General features: G+C 43.4%; 1 protein-coding gene across 3 annotated transcripts; it reads left to right on the plus strand.

Moving 5' to 3' along the window:
• Positions 1-616: 616 nt before the first annotated feature.
• Positions 617-27,028, plus strand: rtn3 (reticulon 3). 3 transcript variants are annotated; one of them, XM_085400755.1, is made up of 9 exons: positions 617-916; positions 7,944-7,991; positions 12,739-15,177; positions 20,624-20,831; positions 21,518-21,656; positions 22,856-22,925; positions 23,080-23,126; positions 24,427-24,485; positions 24,571-25,741. In XM_085400755.1, the coding sequence occupies exons 1-9, from the start codon at positions 826-828 to the stop codon at positions 24,617-24,619; spliced, it is 3,150 nt and encodes a 1,049-aa protein (XP_085256881.1). In that variant the 5' UTR covers positions 617-825; the 3' UTR covers positions 24,620-25,741. The 3 variants fall into 3 exon arrangements, with proteins under 3 accessions (XP_085256881.1, XP_085256879.1, XP_085256880.1); XM_085400753.1 differs by lacking the exon at positions 12,739-15,177 and having other exon boundaries at positions 631-916; positions 24,571-27,028; XM_085400754.1 differs by lacking the exons at positions 7,944-7,991; positions 12,739-15,177 and having other exon boundaries at positions 635-916; positions 24,571-27,028.

Here is a 27,028-nt window from a genome sequence, read left to right on the forward strand (position 1 = left end):
TACACCCCCAGTAGAGGTCACCACGACGCCTTTAAGAGATACGTGCTTTAAAATGGAACAACAGTAAATGTTACATAACGGAAAACGGGGCACGTATGGAGCATAAAACATTTAGGATAACATAAGAATGTACCGCGGCATATTTATCTTTAATATGTCGTTGGCTAAACAGTATGTCGTTGGCTATGACACAAGCTCAGACATATGTGTGTCTACAGAATAGAACAGAATAACCTGTTATTGTCATTGTACACGTTGATCGAAATCGTGGATTTGCACTCATGATCTAATATTTCGATTAAACGTATTTCAAATTCAGTCTACCAGTAAATTAATAGCTAATTTCCGAAGTACACAAGGTATTGTCCATGGTGCCCTGTGCTAAGGAGTCGTTGTTGTGATGCTGTGGTCTGTTTTTTATGTGCTGCTCGGGAATTCAGTGACACTGCACTGTTGTAGTTGATATAATTTTTTTAAATAGTAGAAGCGAGACGGACAGATCAGCCAATGGTGATAAATGATAAAGGCTTTTTTTGCTGGTGTTGTTGAACGCTGACACGTCCTACTGGAAGCGTAAGCCTTGAACGTCTCACACGCAGACATTTTTTTTGCCCCTCCTCCACATTCTGCCTCGTTTCCCTCCGTCTCCGCTCCGCTCCCAGTGCTCGGACATAGGCTGAAGGTGCAGAGCCGAGTCCCGCTTTTGAGGGAAATTCGAGGAAAGTCAGACGTCACAGACACCCTGATAGACCATTACAAGAGGAACCCATCCGAGACGACAGACGTTTCGCCGCTTCTGTGCAGTTGTGTTGTAACTTATATAAAATGGATCCAGTGACTCAGTCCGCCCAGATATCGTCGTCGCAAGGCTTTGCCGATGGACAAAATTCTGCTACCAAAGAATCAAAGCTGTCTGGTAAGAAGTAACCAAAGGATACGGTAGCTAGCTAAATGTAGAGCTTGATGCGTGTTTTATTCGTACCTTACGTTAAGCTGTATGTGTTGGGCTTTTATTTACACGCATGAATATCGGTTAACGTCCAGTTTATAACGCAGTAACGTAATGACTACAGCCATTGTAATGCTGAACGCCCTCACTGTGTCTCCCGCTGCCTGGATGAGGAGCTGATTTCAGCTGTGATGGGAGACACCTGTGGTCGTGGATATTTCCTGACACACGGCTGCCCAGTCACGCTCCGTGCAGCTGTGGCCTGCCTGCTGTCTGGGCTCGTTTTAGGCGAAACAACAAGCTAACACGGTGTTTGAATCCCTCTTTTTATTTGGCCTTACTGACAAACAGGAGCACAGCAAGTAGGCGGCCCTGCAGAATCGGGGATCATATATTTGACAGACGGTAACCAGCCTGCTACTGAACGGCGTAATACTGTTGAAAAGGCCTCGTTTAAAACAAAGGGAACACGTCTGATTAAAGTACGTGTGCGTGGGACGTTTGATGTCAGCTAGATTTAAATGTAAATCCTGCTGTCCGATTAGAGCTACATTCTTATTCATAAGTGCAGAAACATTACATGACGGGTTTTTCTGCTGAACGTTGTCGAAATGTTGCGTTTGCCTGCAGTGCAGAGGCGTTGTCACTGTGCAGTTACCACAGAGGCACCTCTTAAAGGCACATCGGCCTTTTCCTGGCACTGCCTGGATTATGGGAGCCAGATGAACATCAGCATACCCGACGAGCTGCGGCACGCTCATTTACTACTTAGTTTATAGCTGTCGTCAGCTCCACTTCCACATGGAGCCCGTTTTCAAACAAAAACTCACAACCTGGATCTACAGTTTCACCATCACGCCCTCTCTATATCCGCGTATGAGGCTGACATGATTTAAACTCCATGGTTGCGCCACCTGAATCCTACAAAGCTGAAGCCGTGAATCATAAGATTGTAGACTTTCAAGAAATGCAGCAGGTGTGGTGATGCCAGCAGCTGGATCCTACAGGGCGTGGCACATTCTTCCTGCTGAAGTAGATAACTGTGGTTTGGCAAGTTTTCAGAAATTTCCATGTAATGCGTAACATGATAAATAATTAAGGACAATATATTTAACAATAAATGTTAAAATTCAGTATTTGTATAATCGGATTATTCAACAGTTACAGATGGTGCAAGTAAGTTGAGTTGTCTGTGCTTGTATGAATCCTGGAAAAACATTGTCAAGTTAGTGTGAGGTGTAACTGGTTTGTTTTTTATGAATGAAGCACTGAACTAACTCGCCTGGTGTTTAGACTCTGATCAGCAGCCTGTCTGCAGAGATGCTCCTCTACAAGGAAATAACTTTGTCATCCTTTACAACTTTTTTCAAATGCATGTTGTTAGTGTGTAATATGTGTTTAGGGTTATCACAGTACTATAACTTCTTAATTGATATTCATATCAATAAGTTTGCAACAGTATCAACACTAGCAGAATAAAAAAGCACTAGTACCTACTCGGCCTGACTCGACTCAGTTTTTATGGTTTTCCATTAGCTGGTAGTCCCTTTCCTTTTAGTACCTACTCGGGTTCCAACCAAGCAGAGTCAAGCCAAAAATGTGACAGACTTCTTGCCACTGATTGGCCAGGAAATGACTTCACTAGATGAGTCATTAGAGTGACTCCTGCACAAGAATTTAACCCGACAGCGAGGTTTAACTCTCTCTTGTTTGAGTCTATGGAGAGAAAACAAGACGGAGCAGCAGGTATACCATCAGCTCAACAGTTTGTTGTGTTTGTGTCAGGGATAAGCCACCCACACTGAGGTGGTACTCTAATGGAAGACGACCGAAACTGAGTAGACTCGAGTTGAGCCGAGTAGGTGTTATTGAAAATATAAAGGTTTTAATCTCTTAATTTAAACATATTTGACTGCTCCTTGTGTCTTATCTAATTAAACTACGTGTGTCGTTTGTCATCACTAACAGATTAATTTCTGGGCACTATCCCACGAATCCTGCAGAATCTTTTTTTTAAATATATTTTTATTGCATGTCCAATATGCAAGGTGGTAAGAAGAGGTTAAATTTGTGTGCACAGAACTTAAGACCTTTACCAATACTGGCCTCATTTCCACATTAGTAAATGAGGCCAGTATTTTTAGGCTGTCAGAGGCTGTGCTGTGCTTTTGCTGTCAAATAGAGCTGGTGAGGAAGGCTGCCACTGTTTGTCTAGTTGCTCGTAGACTTTTCTTAGCTTTAATCTCGAAACCTAACAATAACATAATTGTGTCTTTGTCTTAAATTAACACCACGTTGACATTACAGGCAGGCAGAACTGATGTTTGCTGCCTAGTTCCTACATTAATGTTATTTTTTTATTATTGACCTTAGCCACTACCTTAATGTTAACTAGGGATGGGAATCCCAGTAGTCCAATTCCTTCGATCGATCCCGCTTATCTATACTTGCACTCCTGCTACAATCAGCTGATTTCAGGTCGTGTGTCGGAGGAGAATAATAGTGGGGCAGTCTACAGCATGGACATTACTTTTATTTTTATTGCACAAAAGGATGAGAGCGCGACGGTAAAGTGAAGACTGCAAACAACTGCAGTATACTTGTTAACACAACGTTGGCTCTTTGCAAGCACCTGAACTTCAACAGGTAACAAACCGACGAGCAGCCAGGCTGCAGCCTCCGTTTCTACCTGCTCATGTTTCTGCTAAATACTAAGAGGAAGATATGTGTGTCCTCATTAGGATAGGGATTTATGTTGGTGTGTGGGACTGTAGCCTCAAGTTTATGCTGTTAATTGGTAATTATGAGACTGCGCGTTTCAGATCATTTTACAGAGTAACATGAAAGTAACTTAACAAGTAGTGTAACGAATGTCTTTCTCCTGGGAGTAATTAAGTAACGGACCTCATTACATTTAAGAAAAGTGTTCTGTGTAATACGTGCAATCAATTTTTTGAGTAACGACCTCAGCAATGATCACAACAAAGATGGGAAATACCCACAGCATGCAAAAAAGTCCACTCGGCATGTAATTAATTTGCATGAATGTAATGTCTTTGATATGTTGCTTAGAGATGGTGGTGACGTTCAAAGTGGAGCCAATGAGAGTCGATAATGGAATCTGAATTGCTAACTTCTCATCAGTTCCCATCGCTGCGTGGGGGAGTTCGCCCAGCCAAATGTGTTTTAAAACTTGGAGGAGAGATTCGACAGCATCCTTTTGGGGGATCCTGTGGGAGGTGCTACTCGAGTATCTGGCCTGTTGCTATGAGCCATTCAGTCCCTGTATAACCGCAGCAAGAGCTCGGTCCACCTTGTCAGCAATAAGTCAAAGTCGTTATTGATTCTGTTCATAATTCACAGAATTTGTAAGTGTAGGCAAGTGTCTGAGGCCTCTACTTTAGTGGCGTCAGGATCGCGTGCCTGCTTTTTGCAGATGATGTGGTGCTTTTGGTGTCAAAGATTAGATTTTGAGACGAGTCCATGAACATGACTTATTCCTGAATAATGTTGGAAAATTCTCCCATGATTCTGCTTCAAAACAGCATCAGCACACTGCATCTTTCCCTGTGCTTAAGGCCCAGTTATTACATGCGTTATGCTAGAGTTGTATTGACAAGAGAAAATTATTATTGTAGTTTTTGGGGATTTTTTTCTTTTCAGGATCTCTCTTTTTTTGCTTTTTAGAGAATTGTTGGCAGCATTTTTCCTGGTAATTGTCTCAGGATTTTGAGTCTGTGGATGTCAGCGCGAGCAGATGTCCTGGCCTGCCCAGCTTCTATCTGTTGCTCAGCCCATTACACTTGAGTTCCACAGTGGTGATTGGCTGTAGTCACAAAGGAAGTGGCACACTTTGAAATGGGGACCTCATTTCTCAAACTATGTTGCATCATATTTACAGGACGAGTTGGCTTTGGAATCCATCAGAGTATCGCTGCAGTTTGTGGTGAATTTATGCAGCGCTCATAATCATCAGCTCATAATTTGATGGTTAAAATCCTCTACTGTGTGCATTCTTCATATTGCATCATGTGCACAAACAAACATTCGTTAGTAGTGAATGTTTAACCCCCATCAGTCTGTTTTCCCTTCTCTGCTTTGCTCTAATGCAGACTGCAGCTACTGCAGTTGACAGTATCCAGGAGTTAGTGATGCGCTACCTACAGCCAGAACCTTCTATATGACTTTGTTTATGATTTCTTGTGAGAACGGTTCACCACTGAGCAGTTAAAAGTGAAGCACACAATCGAAGCTTGAAAGAACAGTGAGTTCTTTCAGCCCCCATCCCCCTCGCTGGCTCTCTTCCTTCTTTGCCAAGCTGACCCTCCTCTCTCCAGTCCCTGCTGAGGGTCACAGAGGCAATCAGATAGCCCTCAGGGGTGGACAGTACAAGATAGCTCGAGCAGGAATTGCAGGCATGGCAGTAGAGCCTCCCTTCACTTCCATTCAGGCCCTAAACTAAGAAGCTAGAGTCCATTTTTTCACATGCCGGTCTGTGGTATCTGGATGCTTATTGTGATTGCATGGAGCCTCGTCGTATAGGCACTCTGTTCCAGATCCATGATTTCTGCAATAAGACATTGGTTAAAGCTGCACTAATGACTACTTTCTATTTTAAGGAGTCATTTGTGGCTACAGATCCACAGAGAATTATCTCTAACTCTGGAGTTCACCTTAGCTCTGAGCTGTATGGCCTCCTTTAGCTCGTAGTTTGTTTTTCACCTTTTAACTGGATTTCTCAGCTAACGTTTATGCAGGGGGACAAAAACGGTAAACAAGCAGCTGTTTCAGGTAAAAGGCAACACGGTCTCTTGTTCCTGCCATCCTCTTTCATATGTAAAGTGTTGTTCTTGTTGTATTTCCACACTTTTTCAAAGAAAACCCCTCATTTTTACGCATCTCACAATTTGTGACCTGATGTATGTGCAGATTTGTAGGTGTTGATTTGTTGTATGCAAGCAGATATGAATGAAGCTATTGAAAAACATAAACTTGCATCAGTGGTTCATATGGATTTAGCTTGGCTTGGAGTGCCTGCAGCACTTTTAAGGTTGGCGGTTCGATCCCTGGCTGTTCCCAGTCTGCATGCCAAATATCCTCGGGCAACATACTAACCCCAGGCTCCTCTCCTGTCAATGCAACCATTGGTATGAATGTTTGAGTATTAGAAAAGGCACTGAGTGCTCAGGTAGAGTAGAAAAGCACTATGTAAGAACCAGTCCACTTACCATTTAGTTCTTGCAGTCTCGTTAAAGACCAGAGGTGTGGTGTTTTGAAAGGGTAACAGTAATATGAATCTGAGAGAAGGAATGTTGCACCACACCAACCCTAACCTGCCCCACCTGTACCACCTTCAGTTGAGCTGAAACAAAAGCAAACGCCACACCTCATCTTTACGCAGCGAAAGTTCCTTTCCCACAATTCAAGTAGTCGTCCAATTTTGATTGATGACAAGGAAGAGTGAAGCATGAGCTCCTATTGGCTTCCACTTTACCGTGAAAGGCAGCGTTCACAGTAGAGGTGGGAATCACCATATATCCCACGATACGATATTATCACGATACTTAACGCACGATACGATATTATTGCAATTTTTAAAAATATTTTGCGATATTCAGATTCTGTACATAAAGGTAAACTTTATCAATATTCATTTTATCTAATATCAAAGTCTCGCACTCAGTCTTTCTCTGATTTCAGTCAGTTTTATTGTTGACAAACTGAACGGTTTGTATTACAGTCTAGTCCAACTTAACTGAATGCAACCATCTGGTACAATTATAGCTATTCTGAACTAAGCAATTTATGAAAAATATGCAGCCCATTCAGCAACTGAAGAATTTGAAAGTAAATTAAAACAAAATATAAATTTACATTAAATAAAAAAGTTTTAAACTGAATTAAAATAAAACATGTCTTAAATTAAAATAAGTAAACTGTCATGTTTATTGCTGCCATAAAAAAGTTAAACACATTTGGACAGTGAAGGAATGTCAGGATTCTTGCTCAGAAAAAGGATCAACGTGCTCTGAAGTCAGAGCACAAAAACCTTTTTTGTAACAAAATATTGATTTCTGCTGTCCCTGTATCGATACATTATTAGCAAACAAAATATCACGATACTACACAGTATCGATTTTTTCCCCCACCCCTAGTTCACAGTGGAAGATATGAAGTTGGGGTTGACTAAGAGCGAGTGGACCACAGCATTTTTACTTTAGGTAGATTCTGTAAGCTGGTTGGTGGCATTTAGTCACATGCAAAGCTTAGTGCAGGCCCGCTTTACATTCTGGTCTTGTTGGAGGTTGTTGCAGATGGAGCGCTGTCCAAGCTAGTCTAGTTTTTACACACTTGATTGGAAATCTTATGTGGAGCTCCCTTTGTGTACCAGGGGTACGAATAATCCAATCGTTCTATCGTACCAATGACTGATAGAATCGTCCAACCACAAAGTAAATGTTGTGGCGTAAATGCAACAAAAACTGAATTCACACCATAAAGACCAGTTTCTGACCGATGGACCATCTACAGTTCAGAAGAATGGCTAACACTCCCACAGCGTTGGTTATGTTACCTTTGTTTGTATCGGTGAAGTAGAAATGGAACGTGTGCTGTTTAGGTTGTAGCCCAAACCAAGCTGCAGTCCAAAGTATGTGGAGATGGGTACTGGACAGAGCTGTGGAGCAATGACTGTGTAAATTAAATGTTTGTGTGTGAAGCTTCTGTCTCTTCGAGTGCTTTTGTCTGCTTGTTGAGTACATTGTCTTGATTTTTTTCCTGCGTAGCAAATATAAGTGCATGTGTTAAAGTTTTTGTAAGTTTGAATGAAACGATGGCCACCTGTAAGCACTGGTTTGTTCTGGTCCTTATGTGAAGTAGTACATGTGTAGAGTTGTTAAGGCTGGATAAGTTAACTTTTCTTTTGAGTGAGGACGGTGGATGGAGATGTTTGTCTTCTACGATGATTATTCTTCTGTCCTCTTTATTTTTTCAGATTCCTTTCTTTCCTCTTCGCCTGTATCTCTCATTCAGTCTCCTCAAGGCAAGTGTATGGTTCTCTTCGATTGCTCGCCTGCTCTCTCTCCCTCTGCCCTGTACTTTCTTGCTGCCCTGCTGCTGTGCAGTTCTGCCTCATGCCTCTTTCTAGTGCCCCTCTCCTGCCAAATAAGAGCCCAGTAAAAACAGCTCGCCTGCAAAGAAACAGCATAGGTGGCTGTGGCCCTAACCTGCTCTTACCCCGCCCCTCCTGCAGACCTCAGTCTGTTTTCAGCATTCCTTTAGGCTGCTGCAGTTATTCTAAGCTGACCAGTCAGCAAAGCTCCCCTTGTTTTCAAGGACTATTGACAGATTGATTGATTTTCTTTTCAGGCTCCTTAGACACACCTATCCATTGCCATAATCTGAGCCGCAACAGCTCTTGTTCACATAGTCATACTGTAGAGTTAAAATAACGTCTCTTGCCACGAGTCACTGGCACTCTCAAAGCCTTCCTTGGGCCATGTGAGAACTCACTGCTGCTTCTTCTTGCCCAGAATTGTACACTAAGAGTGTTGCTCATAAAAGCCTCTGTCTGCAGCTGCTAGCAGTGTGATCCATCTCAGTCTTTGCTGCCTGCTAGCAGGCATTATTTAGGTCAGCATCGCTCACTGTAGGTTCAAGATAATCCCGAGATTGCCACCTTATTTTAGGAAGGCAGAGAAGTTCAAGTTCACATTGTGCATAAAGGACCAGAAATCTAAAAAAGGATGAGGTTGGTGTCTCAGGGGAATGATTCTACCTTCCTGCTGCCCTAGTATCTGAATTCCCCTTCCCAGTTTCAGTCCTAGAAGCTATTGTGTACTGGAGGATGAGTGGCACTGGAGATATCATCGACCGCCCAGTGGCCTGGGTCTGCCATTGCCTGTAGCTCATTCACCCTCCATCCCACTACCTACTTACGGCTCTATAGGCTTTGTGCATGTCTCACATCATTGCTTATGCAAAACAAGTAGGTACATTTTTCCTTAACCCCCCAATTTAGCTTCTTCGCTTTCTGATTCTTTTTGAACTGTTGTTTCTATCACCGCCAGCATTCTTTACTTGTTTGTTAGACAAGCCTAGATAAGGGGTAGCGTGAGTGATAACATGAGCTGCACCAATACAACACACAAGCAGCCGCCCTGAGGTTTGACCGACTATGACCACACCCTGTGGAATCTGCACTCGGACTCACTGGCTTCTCAGCAAAGATACAAACTTCACACTTTTTAGCTGTTTTTGCAGAATTTTAATCAATTTTGGACCCAAATCCAAGTACAAGTTCAGTAAGCATAAACAGGAGTAAAACTCAGTCTTGGGTCTTTTTGCTGTTTTATCAGCTGCCACAAATAACAGCTGAGTCCTGGAAGACTATTTATGTGGCACCTCTGTTGTTGTAAATGGCAACAAGTATTTGAGGGATCAGTGAGAATATAGTTGAATAAGAGCGTGTTAAGTAGATGAAAGACATTTAGAAAACCAGGTTTTTTATATCGTCTCTAATAAGGCAAATGTAATGAAAAATGAGTGAAAATGTAAATAATTTATACTGTAGTGAGCTCATACACAGACTATAATGATGCTAACATAGACCATCAGACTGCCAACCTAAAAGAAACACCTGTGAGTGAAAGCTCAGGTGCACTAGCACAGTGGCAAGGTCCACCAGCAGACAGGTGTGGGGTCACCCACTGGAGCTCACAGATATTCAGACACAGCGCTGCAACCAAATGAAAATATGGAGTCACTCTGGGCCAGTTCATAGTCTCCATGATTTTCCATTCTGTGGCTACACAACAGCTCCACTCAACTCTCCATTAGTGTAACAGCAGATTGCACGAAGCAGAAGGCTACTCATTCCCCATTTGTAAGATGCCACACGATGGCACATGGGGATTATTAATATGCAAATATGGTGACAGTTGTAACTAAACAAGTTCTTAAAGCTACCTTTGAATCGAAGCACGAACGTCCTAACAAGGAACCCGAGCACTAATATGTGTTTTGGGATTTGTTTACAAGTCCAAAGCTTCCGTAACGTTGTTGGAAAGATGGAAAGTGCATTCATGTGGCCTGGTTTGAACAAAGCATTGTATTGTGGTGCAGGGGAGGTGGCAGCTCTACCAAAGACACAGTGGAGCAGTCAGCTGAGTATGGCTGGAAAACTCTTATACAGAGAGCAGGGAGGGAGGGGTGCTGACAGCTCCCCAAAAAGTAGAAGAAAATGTAAGTTTGGAGTAAATTGAAAAGACTGATCAATGTCAAATTACAAAGTAAAGCCTTGGTCATGAGAATTTGGATGTTGCTGTGCACTGGTTATACTGGGCTGATGTTCATTTCTTAAAATATGTGCCAGGTACTTGTCACCATGGGGACTGAAAATGACTCATCTTTGTAGCCTGGAGGATTGCCGAGGGCACAGGGTTACTGCAGCCGCAGTGAGAGAGCCTTCAACACTCCAAGAGAATAGAAAGTGCTTCAGTGGCCCAATTTACTGCTCAAGGGCAACAGTATTATCTAACTCTTCACATATTTGTATAAGCACGTTACATAATCGCGAGCTAACGACGAGCCAGTGTTAATTATGTAGAAAATAACTCGACAACTAAAAGGCAATTATGACTGTTTTTATCTTCTTGCTTTTTTTAATGAAATTTGTATTAAAAGTTGTAATGAAGGCTTGAATTCATTATAAAAGTCTGTTCTGAACTTTTCCTATAAGTTCACTGTTTAACTTTATTCACCTTTAGTGATGAGTATTAGTAATTGGGCTGCCAGTGTAAAGTGTTTCTGTTGCTGGCCTGCACGTCTTGGATATGAGTCAGACACAGGACGTCTTTCCTGGTTCAGAGTTGGTTCTGTACTCAGAGCCTGGGTTAAGGGATGTAACCAGTGTTTACTGGTAGTGTGTTTTTGTTTGTGTTAGGGCTGTGCGATATGACCAAAATCCCAATATAAGACATTAATCGTCCCGACAACGATATATATCACAAAAAATTTACATTTTCTGTAAATTCGGTGAATCTTGGGCAACTTAACTTGGGTAAAGTGTTTCCAGCTGAGCGTCGTGTGCCTGGAGTCGAGTGTTACACAAGTTGAAATGGCCGCAATTGTCTTTGAGTATTTATACACGACGTGCTGCGAGGAAAAGCCTGTTCTAACGTTTGACTCTAAGGTTTATTTTTTTGCACCTGGCGGCTCTTTTTAGCTTCTCCGTAAACACTCTGCATACTATTTCACGTGATTCGGTTTATTTTGAAAAATCTCAACAGGATCTTCAGCTTTATTGTGAAAGGTTTATGTGGAAAATAAACAAGCGGACGGCAGAGTCACGTGATGGTTTTACCGTCATTATTGCTAACGACAACACGTAAAAACAGGGGCTTGTCCGTCCGCAGTGTGGTTATTTTAAATATAAGAGAAAGCGAGAACTTTAAAAAGATCCTACAGTGACCATCAAAACGATGAAAAAATATTGTCGTAAACAGTTTATTTTGCGACACCACGAAATAACCGATAAATGTTTTCATATCGTCATCCGATATATATCGTTATATCGAACAGCCCTAGTTTGTTTGGGGTTCTTCTTCTTCTATTGACTTGCGCCACCTGTACCTCTGTCAAACAATTAATATTTAATATTTAGCCCATTGTTTAACAGTGTTCATCCACATAAGAGGTAAAGAAGCTGAACAAATCTGAATTTTAAACCAGCTTTGCCTCATTTAAGTTTTTTTGGTTTTTTTGCCCCAAATTCCTACACAAATATTAATGCTGCCATGTTCCTAGTTTCCTGAGTTTCCATAGTAGGGACAAACAGCTTTGAGTAGTGGTTTGATTGCTTCTTCTTAGTTCCAGTGCTTGACTGTTTGAGGTGAACTCACTTGTTGTTTTTGAAAGAATGCAGTTTTGTTTTGTTTTTTTGAAAGGTAAGTGCTATATAGCTTGTTAGCTAGGCGTATTGTTATGCCTGGTTTTGGAAATGGTTGTGTTCATCCCCTGTTACTTTAGCTTTTTAATTCTGCGCTCTAAGTAAAGGTAACGTTAGTCACTGTTGCGTCGTATGGAGTGGCTAGTATTAGCAAAAAAAATTATATTTTGTGTGTGTGTGTGTGTGTGTGTGTGTGTGTGTGTGTGTGTGTCTGAGAGAAATCAGAGGGGGGTTTCAGTTGTATCAGAGGGGGGTTTCAGTTGTATCAGAGGGGGGTTTCAGTTGTAAATGGCGGGAGAAATCTCTTGTATACCCTTGGACACAACCACAGATTAATTGAGATGAAATCAGGGGTCGAGTTTGGAAATGGCAACAATGAATATCTTTAGCAGATTATATCTCAGTGGAACTGCTACCAAATCAGCGTTTTCAAGGTGCACAAGCAAATGTATATTGTTCAAAAAGAAATTGTGCTAAAGTCTGCAAGTGTGAAACAAGTCACATTTGTTATACACACTGCAGTGAACATGCATCATCACCCTGTCCACACATGATGTACTGGTAACATTTTTATTTTCTTCTGTTGCCTTTTTTGATCATGCTGATAATTCCATTTCCATACTAAGTACTCGTTAAACTTATGAGCAGCATGGAAAAGCTTGGATATCATCCATAGTATCAATATGCCATTCATTTCCATGATGCAGTGCATGAATGCTTAAGCTGTCGCATTAAGGCCTTGCTGAACGATATTAAACTGCACGTGTGTTTAGTGTGTGACGTTTATGACCTCACCTCCTTTTTCCCTCTTGGCTGTCATTCCCCATACACGACATTCCAGACAAAAGAGTGGTTTTGGGATCTGACAAGTCCTGCGAAGGTGTAGCGACATCTCTTCGCTTTCCTTCCAAACCTGGTTCATTTTCCCTTGGTAATTATGGAGGTGAAGCAGGACCACCGGACGCACCGCCGGATTCACCAATAAAGACATCCCCTGTTTCTGAGCGAATAAAGGCCCTGGAGGCTCTCGCTGCCAAGAAGCAGGAATCTGATTTTAGAAGCGATGGAGGTTTCTCTCTTTTCAGGGACCGCCACCATGAGAAGTCTCCTACTGACAGCTCAAAATCCCCTATTGAGAATCGGATGTCTCCAAATGAAAAAATTACACCAACTATTCAGAAAATGGGAGGTTCTTCTGAGCAGGAATCACCAGGATCCCCCTTTGAAGTTCTTGGAGATTTGAGACAAGTAAACGAGTTTGAAGAAACAGAAGAGTGGATGAAGGCTCATTTGCCACCTGTACCAGACTTAACTTCTGTAGATTTAACTGAAGGCACCAACAGTGTTGAATCCAAGGACAAGGGGACTCGGGTTGTTATACCTACTTCCTTTACGAGTGTCCCTGATGCTTTTATGGATTCTCCCGTGGAAGCTCCCTCAGTGAAAGATGACTTTGATAATGCAAAGAAGCAACCAAACGTTGAGGAAGAGTTTGATTTTAACTTTTTGCCAACAGCGTACATGTGGGATCAGCAGGACAAATCGGATGACCAGCCTCCTTCAAATCTTGACTCAGTGATTGCATCACCTCCTGCAGGCTTTGGCACTCCATGTCCAGAGGCAAAGCAGAATGCTTCAGATGAAGAGAAGGCCTCCCTGACCCGCGATCCAGAGCCAAGTGAAGCAGACAGCTCAGGAGAGTCGGATGACACTGTTATTGAAGACGAGGCGGGTGCTCCTGCTTCTGCCCCCCATCCATCTTTTGAGCCACAACTTTCGAAAGATCCCACCGCTACACCTGCATCTTCGAATGTTCCCCCTGCAGAAAAGGAGACTCCTCCACCAAGGTCGGAGAGGAAATTAATGCAGGTTCCAACAATCAATGTTATTGAGACGGATGAACCAAATTACAGTGAGGAGGAGATGGAAATGGAACCTGAAGCGGAAGATGTGGATTATGAAATTGAAAATCCCCCAGCCAGCGAGAGCCCAGAAACCTCACATTCACAACCTGAAGACACTAAAACCGAACTACCCAAAACGCGTCCCCTGGAAACTGAGTTCATGGAAGGCTACTCGCCTCCATCCTCACCTGTGGATTCTGATGCCGAGTACTCGCCCAAACGCAACATCGTTGCAACTTCTCCAGAAATAGACAATCGGGAATCTGCAGCCAAGTCGGAGACCCTACCCAAACCCCCTGCTCCAAGGGACACTGCATCGGGCATCTCCCAAGCACAAGCTGATGAATCACAGATTCCTCCAAGTAAAATGAATGAAGAACCTTCCCAGTTCACACTCACAAATGCAGAAGTGGACTTTCCAGACAATGATGATGAGTGGTCAGACGAAGCTCAGGAGCACACACTGCCCAAATTGTATGAGAAGGGTAATATGCCCACAAAAGAGACTTTCATAGAGACTGTTCCTCTTTCTAAAACCACCTTTATGCAGGATGATATATATGACAGACAATCATTTGATTATGATTATGATGCATCTTCTCCCTTGTACGACATTGACCATAAAGAGCTGAGCAATGCTAAGGAGCGGTTTCTTTCTGATCCTTCCCCAACTGACCCTGATACGCCGAATGCATGCTCTGCACAAACCGATGTTACCGAGGACAGGCGAAGTTTGGGTGATATCGCTTCACTGAAAGATGAAGCTTCCCCAGAGCAAGCTGATCAGCCATCTCTACAAGAATACCCCCCAAATCCTTACTCCTCTTTCCAAAGCGAGGCACAAAGGAGCTTCAGCGAGCAAGAGTCCAATCAGAAAATGAGCAATGACGTTGTTGCAGATGGTGCACAGAATGAGAGCTCCATCTCCGAACGTACAGACAGTTTTGTGGAATTCATGCGGGAATGTCTCAAATCGAGGCAAGATGAAGAATATCCCGACAGCGTGCATCAAGGTGTTCACGGAAAGAGCGAGCTCAACAAAACCAGTTTGCATCCTTCCCAGTTACCGCCAACCGTGGTGCTGGATCTTGAACAAGAACAACTAACTATCAGTGCTCTCAAAGAGCTTTGCAGCAGTCAGGAGGAGGAGGCGGTGAAAACCCATACCAAGGCTTCAGCCCGAGACCAAACTGACCTCAGCGCTGCATCTGTACAGCAGTCTTCCTTAGCATCAGTAACTAATCCTCCATGTTCCCAGCACGTCCGTGCTTATGACAGCAAATATTCCAAAGAGGTAGAAGCTATCGATGAATTGGTGGCCGAGGCCTATCATCTTGCTGAGCATGTCTTGACAGCAATACTAACCCACTTATCAGGTAACATCTCTTTCTTCTGGGCAGCAAGCCTGCTAACCTCACGCACGCTCCTTAGCTGGAGCAACTTATAACTGCCTGTGTAGCAAAAGGATTCCTGTTGTTGTTTATCGTCAGCTTTTTGGCCCTCTCAGCCTTCTTATCTTGGACTGTGCAGTGTGTCATGTCCTGTGACACGTAGCTGAAACTTATCACCAAGAAGCAAAGATTTATATTAAGAGAACATAAATAACTAAAAAAAAAAAAACAGATCATGCTTAGCTTCTTACTTCTCACTTACAGCGAGGAGAAAAAGAGTAAGCATGATCTAAGTTATTTATGCTTGATTCTGGGTGATAAGTGACAGCTACATGTCACAGGACGTGACACACTGCACAGTCTAAGATAAAAAGGCTGAGATTTGTTTTTTTTTTTTTTCTTTTTTGTAAGTGAAAAACCTCAAAAGCAATACAGACAGTGTTGGGGGGGTTTAAACTTAGCAAGCCACTGATATCATGTTCAACATAACAGTGGATTTTGCAGCTGAATGAAATTTCTGTCTACATGATTGTGCTTGGAGTGAAAGGAGTAGTTGGTGTTTAGAGCCAAGCCATCCTTTACTTGAGCTGAGTTGGTTGTCAGAGTTCAGTGGCATCTAAGAATTACTGAGAAGTGTAATCAAGTCAGTTTTATTTATACAGCAGCAAATCACAGCAGCAGTCGTCTGAAGGTGCTTTATATCGTAAGGTAGACCCTACAATAATACATACAGAGAAAAACCCAACAATCATATCAACAATCAACGCTGCTAAAAACTGCCTCCACTTAAAATGGCTAGCTGCATATCTGATTGTTAGCACAGAGTGTCCAGGCACTCGTTAACACTCGACACTCATCAATCCATACTGAGTACAAGCATGTTCGTCTGTTATCTTCTTTTTGTCCTAACAAACTTTGAAGGGGAAAAATCTTTTTTTTATATTTTTACGTTTTTAGCTGGATTTTTTGTTTTTGGGGGGGTTGTGTTGTCGTTGTCGTTCCAAACCACTTACAGGCTCGAGCTCTGTTGTAGAATTCAGTTTGTTTACAGAGTCACTGGAGTTTGAGCTACTTAAAATAAGCTTTGGCCTGATTCTGACAGACAGTCTGTACTGTTCATGAGGTGGTCACCAGATGGGAAGATATTATATGTGCGCACACACACACACACACACACACACACACACACACACACACTGCTGTGTCTGTGCTGGTGTTCTTGAAATTAGAAACCCAGTAGAGTGTGCAGCCACACACGTAAAGAAACTTTAGTGTGACTTTAAAGCTGCTATGAGCCTCGCTCTCTGCTCTCAGTGGACATTTTTGTAAATGTTTGCTAACTGTATTATTAATGAGCTTTGAAATGAAGCTCTGTTTTGCCGCCCCCTCCCCCCACGAGCTTGTGCTATTTTAGTGCTGCTCTGCGAGGTTATTAAGTGGGATATTCTTGGCTGGGTTTGTGTCAGTGTGTGTATCTGATGTCATGCTGATGGGAATTTTGGAAACCAATTCGCAGACCTTTATTTTTTCTCTTTTAAATATTTATTATTGCTCATTAATAAGGCAAGAGTATTTCTTATCAGATTACGTCAATCAATGGAATAATTAATAGATTAATCCATCACTAAAATAATCGATAGCTGCTGCCCTGATCCTCATGCAAACCCAAAATATCTTCTGTACATGGATATAGATCCTTTTTAACGTGCCTAACACTAATGTACATAAAAAAGATGAGCATAAACCGTTTAGTTACAAGCTGATTACCGAATTTCCCAGAGGAACCCACCCGAGGGATTAATAAAGTTTTATCTTATCTTAGATGGAAATGAACCCATTTCACTTTGTTTCCTCTTTAAATGGATTCATCTGTTCCAGCAAACTTTCCAACGAAATTTGAAGCTTGTGTCTGAATGTTGCTGAGAAGTAGAGCAAAGGTGTTCCTCGCTTTTTTTCTTACTCAACTTATTTAGAATGAAAATTAAGTGTTAAATGCCAAAAGCAACGTGTGTGTTTGAACTCATGTAGATGTTATTAAAGATGCATTTGAGGCAGAGTTGCTTAAATCAGTAAGAGTAATATAATCGCTGACGCCCAGCATCCTCATTGTCCTGACGTGCTGTTTAGTCTTACTGAAGGTGAAGGCACTCCATGAATTATACAGTGTCTTTGTTATGATGGGACGCCTTGTGTGAGCGTTGGTTTACTGCGTTCGACACTCTGAGCAGTTGTTCACAATTGTGCTGGTGTGTTCTGTCGTGCACGACAATAAAGTTGTGTCGATGGGCGATGAGACTGGTGATTGTTTGTTAGCTGAGGCAGGTTTATATGCTCATGTTCCCATTGAAGTATTGAATGAATATCACAAGATTCATATTGAATCTATAGTGTCATGTCACACCTCTGCATATACCAAAAACAACCTAACTGCAACATAGACGAGTGGGCAGTTCAGGGGCTAATGGAAGATAATCTGACTGCATTTGAAGAAACTTATCTATTTATATATATCTACGTGTCTTTTTTTGCCCGTTGTATCTCTTTGTTGGTGCAACAAACTCCTGTGAGTGAGGGCAGGGGTGAAGAGACGGGGGATTTCTCTGCGAGAAGAGAAGCTGGTCTACATGTTGTGGATTCAGGCAGTTCCCAGTAACAATGTCACCAGTAGCTGGGAAAAAATGGTTCAGAATTAAACTGGTCCCAGAGATTAGGGCTCTGCGATATGACCAAAATCTCATATCCTGATAGAAGACATTTATCGTCATGACAACGATATATATCACAAACATTTACATTTTCTGTAAATCCTGTGAATCTCTTATTTTGAAAAATCTCAACAGGATCTTCAGCTCTATTGTGAAAGGTTTATGTGGAAAATAAACAGGCGCTTGTCTGTCCTGATATCTTAAGTATAAGAGAAAGAAATTAAGAAATTAAAGTACACTACAGTGACCATCAGAACCATGAAAAATATTGCAGTAAACAGTTTATTTTGCGACACCATGAAACAAATGATAGCGTAAAATGAAACGATAGAAGTTTTCATATCCATATATCGTTATATCGAACAGCCTCACCAGGGATGCAGAGATGCTGCTTTGCTCGGCGAGCCAAAGGAGGACACTCCCTGCATGGTCGCTCCTCCAGATCAATGAAACAGCCTTAACTCGGTTGCAACTGTTGACTTCTTCCTTTGCCTGCTGAGTTGGCGTTTCCTGTGATGCTGTGATGTTGTGGTGAGAAGGCTGGCCCAAGGAGAACCATTAATGCAGTCATTTGACCTCTTAATTGGAGATGCATCATGCATTTCATCGGGACCAAGGGACAGGCAGTTTCCTCAGCTCTGTCACCATCAGTCTCTTGCTGTTGAAAGATGAAAAATCCTATTTAAGAATGCATTTATTTACAAAATAATATCAAACTCAAACCAGAGAAGTTGACATATTTCTGTTGCTACTGGAAGGAAATGTTCGGCATTCATATTCAAATGCTGTAGTGCAAAGCAGCTGGCTGCCTGCAGTGGCTTCAGAGCTTTTGTTGTATGTTCTCCATCAGCCTCTGTAAGAGTATAGAGATCACTTCTCCTCACTTCAGGTGAGAGCAGAGCTGCAGAGATCGCTGCTTGTTGCTCCAACAAGCGTCCCAGCATCTCCAGCGTGCTGCTCCATCCCCACTCCAGTCTATTGTCCATATAATGTGAGGTGATGGCTGCAGCTCTGCATGTCAGCTGCCACAGGTTATAGCGACTCGGCTTCAGATAGGTGCATCTACTAAAAGTCTGACATCTTTGGGTCTCATTGTCCTCGACTTGAACGTCAGAGGTCAAGCTTTCTGAAAATCTCATGAACTCAAGAGCGGTGACGTAGGATGTTGAACGTGATACCCTGGGCGAGTCTGCTAGTTGGCTGAGGGTAACGCCGCTGTTGCAAGTGTCTAGTTGGTGTCCTGTTTAAAACAAAACGATGTGTAGCTGCTTTTCACTGCTTGTGTGAGCGAGTGAGAGAGGCCTATATAACAGTTGCTCCAATTAAAGCTGCTGGAGCACTGAGGCTTGAACTGTCCCCGTGGCATAAGCCCATGTGGTTTCTGCACCGCAGAAGGCTTTTTTAACTGCCCCCTTTTTTCCCAATACACTGTAAGGAAGTCAGTTTCCAGTGTGCCAACCCATCCCGCCGTTATGTAACTGCGGCTGTTACGTCTGCACGTGCATACAAACATGAAACGTGTGTCCGAAGTTATTCAGTTACTGTGGGCTGCAGATGCCCGAGGAGACTGATGGTGAACACTCAGGTTTTATCTGATCCCACTCACAGAATGTGTTCTTGAAGGAAAATGGCTTCATTTCCCCTGAAATCAGCCAGTCACAGCTGATGTGCTGCGAGTGCCTGAAAACGACCGTCTCTTTGTAGATAACTGACTCGTCTACAAAGAGAACCAGAGCAGCTCTGACTTCATGCCTGAATCATCTGACCTGTGTTTACCAGACCACCCTCCTGTTGTCTCTCTGTGGCAGCTGGCATGTTTTTATGTTTATGACCTGTAACAGAGGCCGTGTTACCTTTGGTCCCTGAAACAACACTCCTACTGCTATAAATGGACCAATACAATACAGCTGTGAAAACTGCAGCGGTCGGGCGGTGTTGACGCCCACGTTTGTGAATGCGATAACTCGAAAATGAGGCCGCGTGGGAGTTTCAAATTGATCCTATGGCTCCCGTATCAGTACTTTTATTTGTTATTACGCCTTCAGCAAAAATCAGTTTTACAGTGTGAAACAGTTTCAGGCTCAAACCTCTGCAGATTTTTTTGGTATCAGACTCATTTTTATAAACTCCAGCAAAAATGAAAATGGATCTTATTGAGCACAATTTGCAAAAAAACAGCTTATGCATGAAAATCAACCATTTCCAACAGTGCAGCTTAAGATCCAAGTGTCCCAGGAACGACTTCCAGTAGCACCAGTAGCACCAGTGAAAGGCCCTGCAGGAGGGAAAAACGGTTTTTGCAGATAATGGCGGACATGCGATAGCTCCTGCTGACGATGCGATGGCGTTTATTCCAACATGGAAGCGCTATGAATAGCTGACAGATCAGCAAACGTGTTTCTGGATTATGTTTTTGTTGTTTGTTTTTTTTTTTTACACAAGTTTTGCAAAGGCATTAGTGGAAGGAAGCCACCACCTGGTTGAATTCAGGAAATGTAAGTGTAACTCGTCCGTTTTCTCATGCAAAGAACAAAAATATTGCTCTCGCTTATTTGGTTGCAAATCTACCGGGATTTAAAAATAGATATGTGAATGGGACTGCGGAGACGCCTGTAGGCTTAGAAGGGTTAAAGGTGGATTAAAGCTGCAGGAGTTTGCAGGAGTTTAGGGCTGGAGTCAAATGTATGTTTGGAAATGTTCACATTAGTCCCGTCTTCTCTCTGCAGCTAAGGATCTGATTCACTGGCGAGACCCCAAGAAGTCGGGCGTGGCGTTCGGCCTGTCCTTGCTGATGCTGCTGTCGCTTGCAGCCTTCAGCATCATCAGCGTGGTCTCCTACCTGCTGCTGGCTCTGCTCTGCGTCACCATCACCTTCCGCATCTACAAGTCTGTGGTCCAGGCTGTGCAGAAGTCCAATGAGGGGCACCCGTTCAAGTAAGACGGCCGCAGATGGGAGATTTCTCTGCTTGTCACAGTTAACTGCTGCCACCATGACCCAGTCAGGCAGGGTTGGTGTGCTGGACAGCAAAAACGTTGTTTTATCTGTTTTACTGAATAAAGTTGAACCTTGAAGACATAAATCACAGTTTAAAAGAAGTGATACATTTCAATATATGATGATGTAATACTGCCCTACCTAACCCAGTCCTATCAAAGGGGATTATTGTGATGATCTGCTGTCATGTGGAATCTGATTCCCACCTTTATCTTGGATAGAAAGTCGGTGAAGCTGTAGGTGCTTTCTGATTGGCTGGTGTAAGTGCGGGCTGCTGAAAATGTTTCGTTTGGTGAAATCAAATCAATTGTGCTGATTTATATTTTGTTCATGTTAGAAGTCGGTCGTTCTCCTCCACACCTTTCTGAGGAATTTCGTCCTTACGTTCCTCGCAGGTCCTTGGATCAGCCGACCAGCTGCTTTTGGTTGTCCCACAAACTAGCCTGAAACTTAGAGAACAAGCTTTTTCAGTTGTGGCTCCCAAACTCTGGAATATGTTGCATTTAAATATTAGAAAGGCGTGTTTTTGTTTTTTTTATTTGTCTTTGTTTTATTTTATGTGAGTGTTTTAGTGCGACTGGTTTTATCCTTTGTGCTCAGCCTCTTTTCCTCCGTCCCTCCACAGAGCACTGATAGATAAGGATGTCAGCATCGCTCCAGAGTCTTTCCGCAAACACGTGGATGCAAGTCTGACCTACATCAACCGAGCTCTGAAGCAGATGAGCCACCTTTTCTTGGTTGAAGACCTTGTGGACTCCCTAAAGGTGAGCAGCTCTGAGCTTGTGTCAGTCGGTGGCGGTTTCCTCTTCCTGTCGCGCAGCACCAGCCCCGATCTCTCCCTGCTCGCCTGCTGCAGCCTTTGCTTTGTTGGTGCAATGTTAACTTCAAACCAGGTCACGGTTGGATCGCATCTCCATCCTCAGAATAACCCCAGGATTTATGACCGTGTTATGACTGTGTCCCACATCAGTACTCCTTATCCAGCTGCAGGGAAGCGCAGACAGATCTGCCTCTAGATCCAGCCGGTCCTCTGATTTCCTGACTGGGAATTCCTAAAAATGATTTACTAACGGCTGTGATTTGATTGTTTTATTGATCAGAGCTCGGTCACCAGATGAACCTGAATTATGTGTGGGGCAGATCGTATTTTAAATCTGCACAAAGGCACGTTGATTAGTTTGGAGAAGACTCTGACTTGGAGGTAACGTGGTGGCGATTCTGAACTCCAGGATGAGACGTGAGACGTCTTCAAGAAGCTCAAAGAAGTCCAGTCGCCTTTTTTCCGAGCTCTTTAAATGTTGGAAATTCAATATCAAGCTAGAATGCCTCCACAGAGAGCAGCTGTCAGAGTAAGAGTGCTTGTTTGGACTTGGGCTGCGTATCGTCACTGATTTCTAGAATCGATTTTGATTTGAATCGGGGACATTTTGCCACTATCAGTACATATTGTGTCTGACGGGTCGGCTCTTTGTGTTTACGTCAGAGTCCGTGTACCTGCTCTCATTTCCTGTTTCAGCTGTTTGGTGGTTGTTGAAATTTCGTGAGCTTTACCTGAGATTCTGGCATTTGGGGCAAAATAAATGTAAATTAAAAAATCGATTCAGGATTTCAATGAATCGATATCACGTGATTCAAGCTAAAATCGATTTTAATCAAAACCCATCCCCAACGACAGCGACGCTGTTCTTTAGGGAGGAAACAGCATCTGCTCGTTTGTGTCAGGACTGCACAATTAATCAGCTTTTAATCTCGGCCATGACTTTGGTTTTTCCACTGTTAAATAAACACAATTAAACAGTTTGAAAACGAACACTCAGCCAGGAGAACGCAAATCAAGCGCTCCCTACACGACTAAGGATTTAAGGAGGATGAGTGGCGTCACACTGAGCAGATGTCATTCGTGTGTAAGCGCTGCTTGTTGTTGATCTTGAGCTCTCTGAGTTGCTCTTTGTTTTTCTCGCAGCTGGCTGTGGTCATGTGGCTGCTGACCTACGTAGGCGCCGTCTTTAATGGAATCACCATCCTCATCCTGGGTAAGCTTTGAACCGCTCACTGTTCATGCACGCCGTGCTGCGTTCTCATGTCGGTCAGGTGGTTGTGTTGCTCTGGGGTCAAAGAGCGACTCAAAGCTTTGCACTTGCTCTGCAGGATCTGCTGTCGGCTAACGTGTTTCTCTCTGTTCTCCAGCCGACGTCCTGCTCTTCACGGTGCCTCCCGTCTACGAGAAGAACAAGGTGAGTCTCAGGCTTCCTGATCAGCTCAGCGGTGTAAACATGGCCGTCAGCAGTGAGTGCAGTCTCATCACACACTGAAGGCTTTGAGGCCCTGACAACATGAAGTCATTGGCTCACTGAGGGGATTGTAGTCACGGACTGCCAGGAATGGCAGGCACCATCATCTGTACTGGTCCCAGTTTATGGCTCACAATAGTTTAAAATTAACCAGTGTGGTTGCTGTCAGTGACGCGGTCCCTGAATGTCTTTGTCATCCACTGTTCTTTCCTGAAATGACTGTTATGTGTAAAAGGAGAGCCCATTAGGGTCGGGCGATAGGTAACAATTTTCCAACCGACACTCGTCAGTCCAACAGGTGACATATCCACGCATGCGCAGACTTTGTGATGGGCGGAGCCATGTAATCGTGCATGGACTGATTTGGGCGTTTACAACACAGAAAAAGTCCAAACACGGACGAACTAATTTCCCGAAACATTCGGGCTGTCAGCGTTAACGATTAACCCGATTAAAATGTTCACGCGTTCGGCACATCTGGAGCGCAGAACGAACAAACTTTGGACAAACTGCCGAAATTTCAGGGATTTAGACTCAGTCTGCGCTCCAGATGGTTAATCTTTAATCGCGTTAGTCGTGATGACGGCGCGTTAACGCTGACGGCACTAAAAGAAATAAAAAGTCACCAATTTGGGATTTCTTTGGCTTTAAACCAGATCATAGAGGTAAACCTGAGCATGCTAGGCTACCAGCAGCTTCTGCAGCTCCATCGACGAGCATTTGGGCGCACTCCGAGGAGGGGCATGTGCTCGCAGATGAGAGATTTTTTTATTTTTTCTGCTGACTGCTTCTATTAGCTCCATTATTAGCAAACTTACTCATGAGCAAATAAGGAAATAAATAAATCACCCTTGTAAAAACGATCGGCGATGGGCTCAGCCTGTCGGCGATAGTCGATACATTCGTCCAGTCGCCCGACCCCAGACTCCATCCATTCTCTATCCGTTTTTTGAGGGTTGCAGGGGGGCTGGAGCCTGTCCCACGAGACGCAGGGCTAACACACAGAGACAGACCCATTTAGATTGACCAGTTACCCCACTAACAGGAGACTGACTGCACTTTACACTGGGTGACTGCAGCAGGTTATTTGATGCAATGAATTTGATTCCGTTTTGTTTTTAGTAAAGAGTTTTTGAAAACGTGGACGACGACTGCACACAGAGAAGCTCGATGCGCTCCAAAGGGTTTTCCTTACTTTGTCTTCCTCTGAGGTGGTAACATCTGCTCTCATTTGTTGTTCCAGACTCAGATTGATCAGTATATCGACCTGGCACGTACTCAAGTCAACACTACTATTGCCAAGTAAGTGTTGCAGAAACGTGTCTTTCGTCTTCGTTCAGTGTCCAGGTTGTTGGATTTCACTCCTGTGGTGCTTTCTCTCCCGCAGGCTACAAGAGAAACTCCCAGGAGCTGTGAAGCGCAGCAAAACTGAATGATCCCCCAGCCCCAAACCAAGAACCACGTCCCCATCATCTTCATGTCCATCACCATATCTTCCCTCCCTTATCCGACTCCCCGGTCTAACTCCTCCTCCCCACACCGTCCACCATCAGCACCCTACTACACTGAAACTTCCTAGATAGAAAATCTCTGAGCTACTCAATAATCAACTACTGTGCAGCTTAACTTGCAAGCATTAGAGGAGAACTGTGCCTGTGCAGACAGGAAGCACATAGCAAGCGAGGAAGTGGCGTAACGGCACGACGTACCCCGCCTGGCTGTGGACGTGCCGCGGGGGGACGGAGACGGGATCGAGTGAACTAGACTGAATCTATGACCTGGTTTTGTCTCGTGCAGCGAGCAGAGGGTGTACGATGGCAGCTGATGTCACAAAATAGCAAATGTCTGTACTTGAGCCGCATGTTTGCCTGAAGGTAGATGGCAACGTTGTCTCCAAGTAAAAAGTCGGCATCCTTTTGGGTGGTAACAAGTTTCCATTCACCGTACAGACACTTGTCTATGTAAGTAGTTTCTGAAATGCACTGAACTTTATTTTTTCATGAGCAGGTTGAAATAAAAAGGATGGGAACTCTGAGCCAGCTGTGATAATTTGGTCTAGTTCACCTTCTGATCAGATGTAGGTTTCTGTGTTCGAGCACGTTAGCCTCGCGTTCTAAAGGAAAGTCCCGTACTCCAGAGTGTTGAGTTCTCACGTTCACTTGTAAATTTTGATTCTTCTTCTCACTTATTACTGCTATTGGTATTAATTATACATTAGCTGCTTGATCTCCCTACTAGCTTGACAGTAGCAATGTAAGAGTTATGTTAAGTGTTTTTGAGCTTCATAAGTTTAACGTGGAGGTCTGTCAGAAGCCTCCCGAGACATGAATCCCTGATTATGAACTAGGTTAAGCAGCACACACTCGGAGCTGTGCCACAACCCTTAACTCTAACGTCCCGGCTAACTTTGCAGACGATTGTTTTGTTGAGTTTCAAAATGACAAAGTGTCAAATGTTTGAATCTTCCAGCATTGTCATGTGTTTTAGTTTGTAACTCGACTTTATTAAATGTCTATTAAACAGAGTTGCTTTAGCTTTGGTGCATTTTAAAAAGGTCTTATTAATATTGTTTGGGAAATCTCACTCGTGCGATGCATCGGCTGCGAGTTTAGAGCATAGGTGTGGGTTTGTACAAACAGGCGAGTGCGTTTTGAATGTAGTGTTGCTGGAGGAGATGGGGCGGGTTACTACAGAGCTCTGTGTGTCATCTTGTTTTTCTTTGACTGCCGTGAAGCGCAGGTGTAAGCTGGAGTCTTTCTATAGGCTGTATCATATTCTTGATCCTGACTTTGGTTTAATATGAATACTCGTGATTGTTGTTATGGTGTTTTTGATCTCCTGTGTCGGCACTACTGCTTAATCTCCGTATTAATTTAAGGGATGAATATGTGGATGGAAATGAGACATAGTGTGTGTTAGTGTTGCTTCGTCGTGCAAGTCTGCTCATCTCCTGAACGTACCCAACGGCCGGCGGCGAGAGGCCGCCCCTGCCTCGTGTGCTCACCGCTCCCCATGCATGTCCTCTGTGTGTTGACTCCTTCTGCATGTGCCGGTGTCTTGTTCGCACTGTGGGCGAGCGAGACATCCACAGGTGTAACTCCCTGTTAGCCTGCCGGCCAGCCCGGGTCAGCTGCCCTCGTGCTGCTGACCCGGGCCGGCCGGCCTGTGTCCAGCTGCTCCGGGTGCAGAGGGCACGGCATGTGTTTGAGCTAATCACACTTTAGATCTCACATAGATACTGTTGTTATGCACCCTCTTTCTACATTTGAATGTGAAGACGTTGCATATTGAAACTTATTTTAAAGTTGTCTTGTCATTCAGATTAGATTTATTAGATGTTAGATTTCTGCATTAAAACAAAATGTTTTAGTTCTATTTCACATCTGCTTATTAATGAAAATGAAGCCGTTGCTACTTTTTAAGGAAACATTTGTAACTTTTATTTTGTCAGCATCTTTGATTCCCCCGTTTTTATTTAACTTCTCTGGAAAGCTCATCCTGACCCTTTAATATTCACCCAGCTGACCTCAGGCTGTCAGTCGTCCCACCAGTATTGCTATGAAACAAAGAGAACTAGCTTCCAGATGCACAACACCTTTTGAGTGTTACGTTCGACTCACGATCTGACCAGAGTGTGTCTGACTTTGATTTTTTTGGTTTTTTGTCAATGGCTTTCTGCTTTACTGATATGTAGGTGTTGTTCACTAACATCAGCTGTTCTGTATTGGCTGACTTTGGTTCCAGTTTGTGAAGCTTTGGGAAGGCTGGTGTGGAGGGAAGGACAAAAAGCATATGTGTCTCTGTACTGATGTCAAAGTGAAATGAATAAAAACACCTGAAAGGTC

The sequence above is a fragment of the Rhamphochromis longiceps genome, linkage group LG3 (assembly GCF_057381845.1).
Source record: "Rhamphochromis longiceps isolate RC_006_pf linkage group LG3, R_longiceps_female_GT1.1, whole genome shotgun sequence".
NCBI lineage: Eukaryota > Metazoa > Chordata > Actinopteri > Cichliformes > Cichlidae > Rhamphochromis > Rhamphochromis longiceps.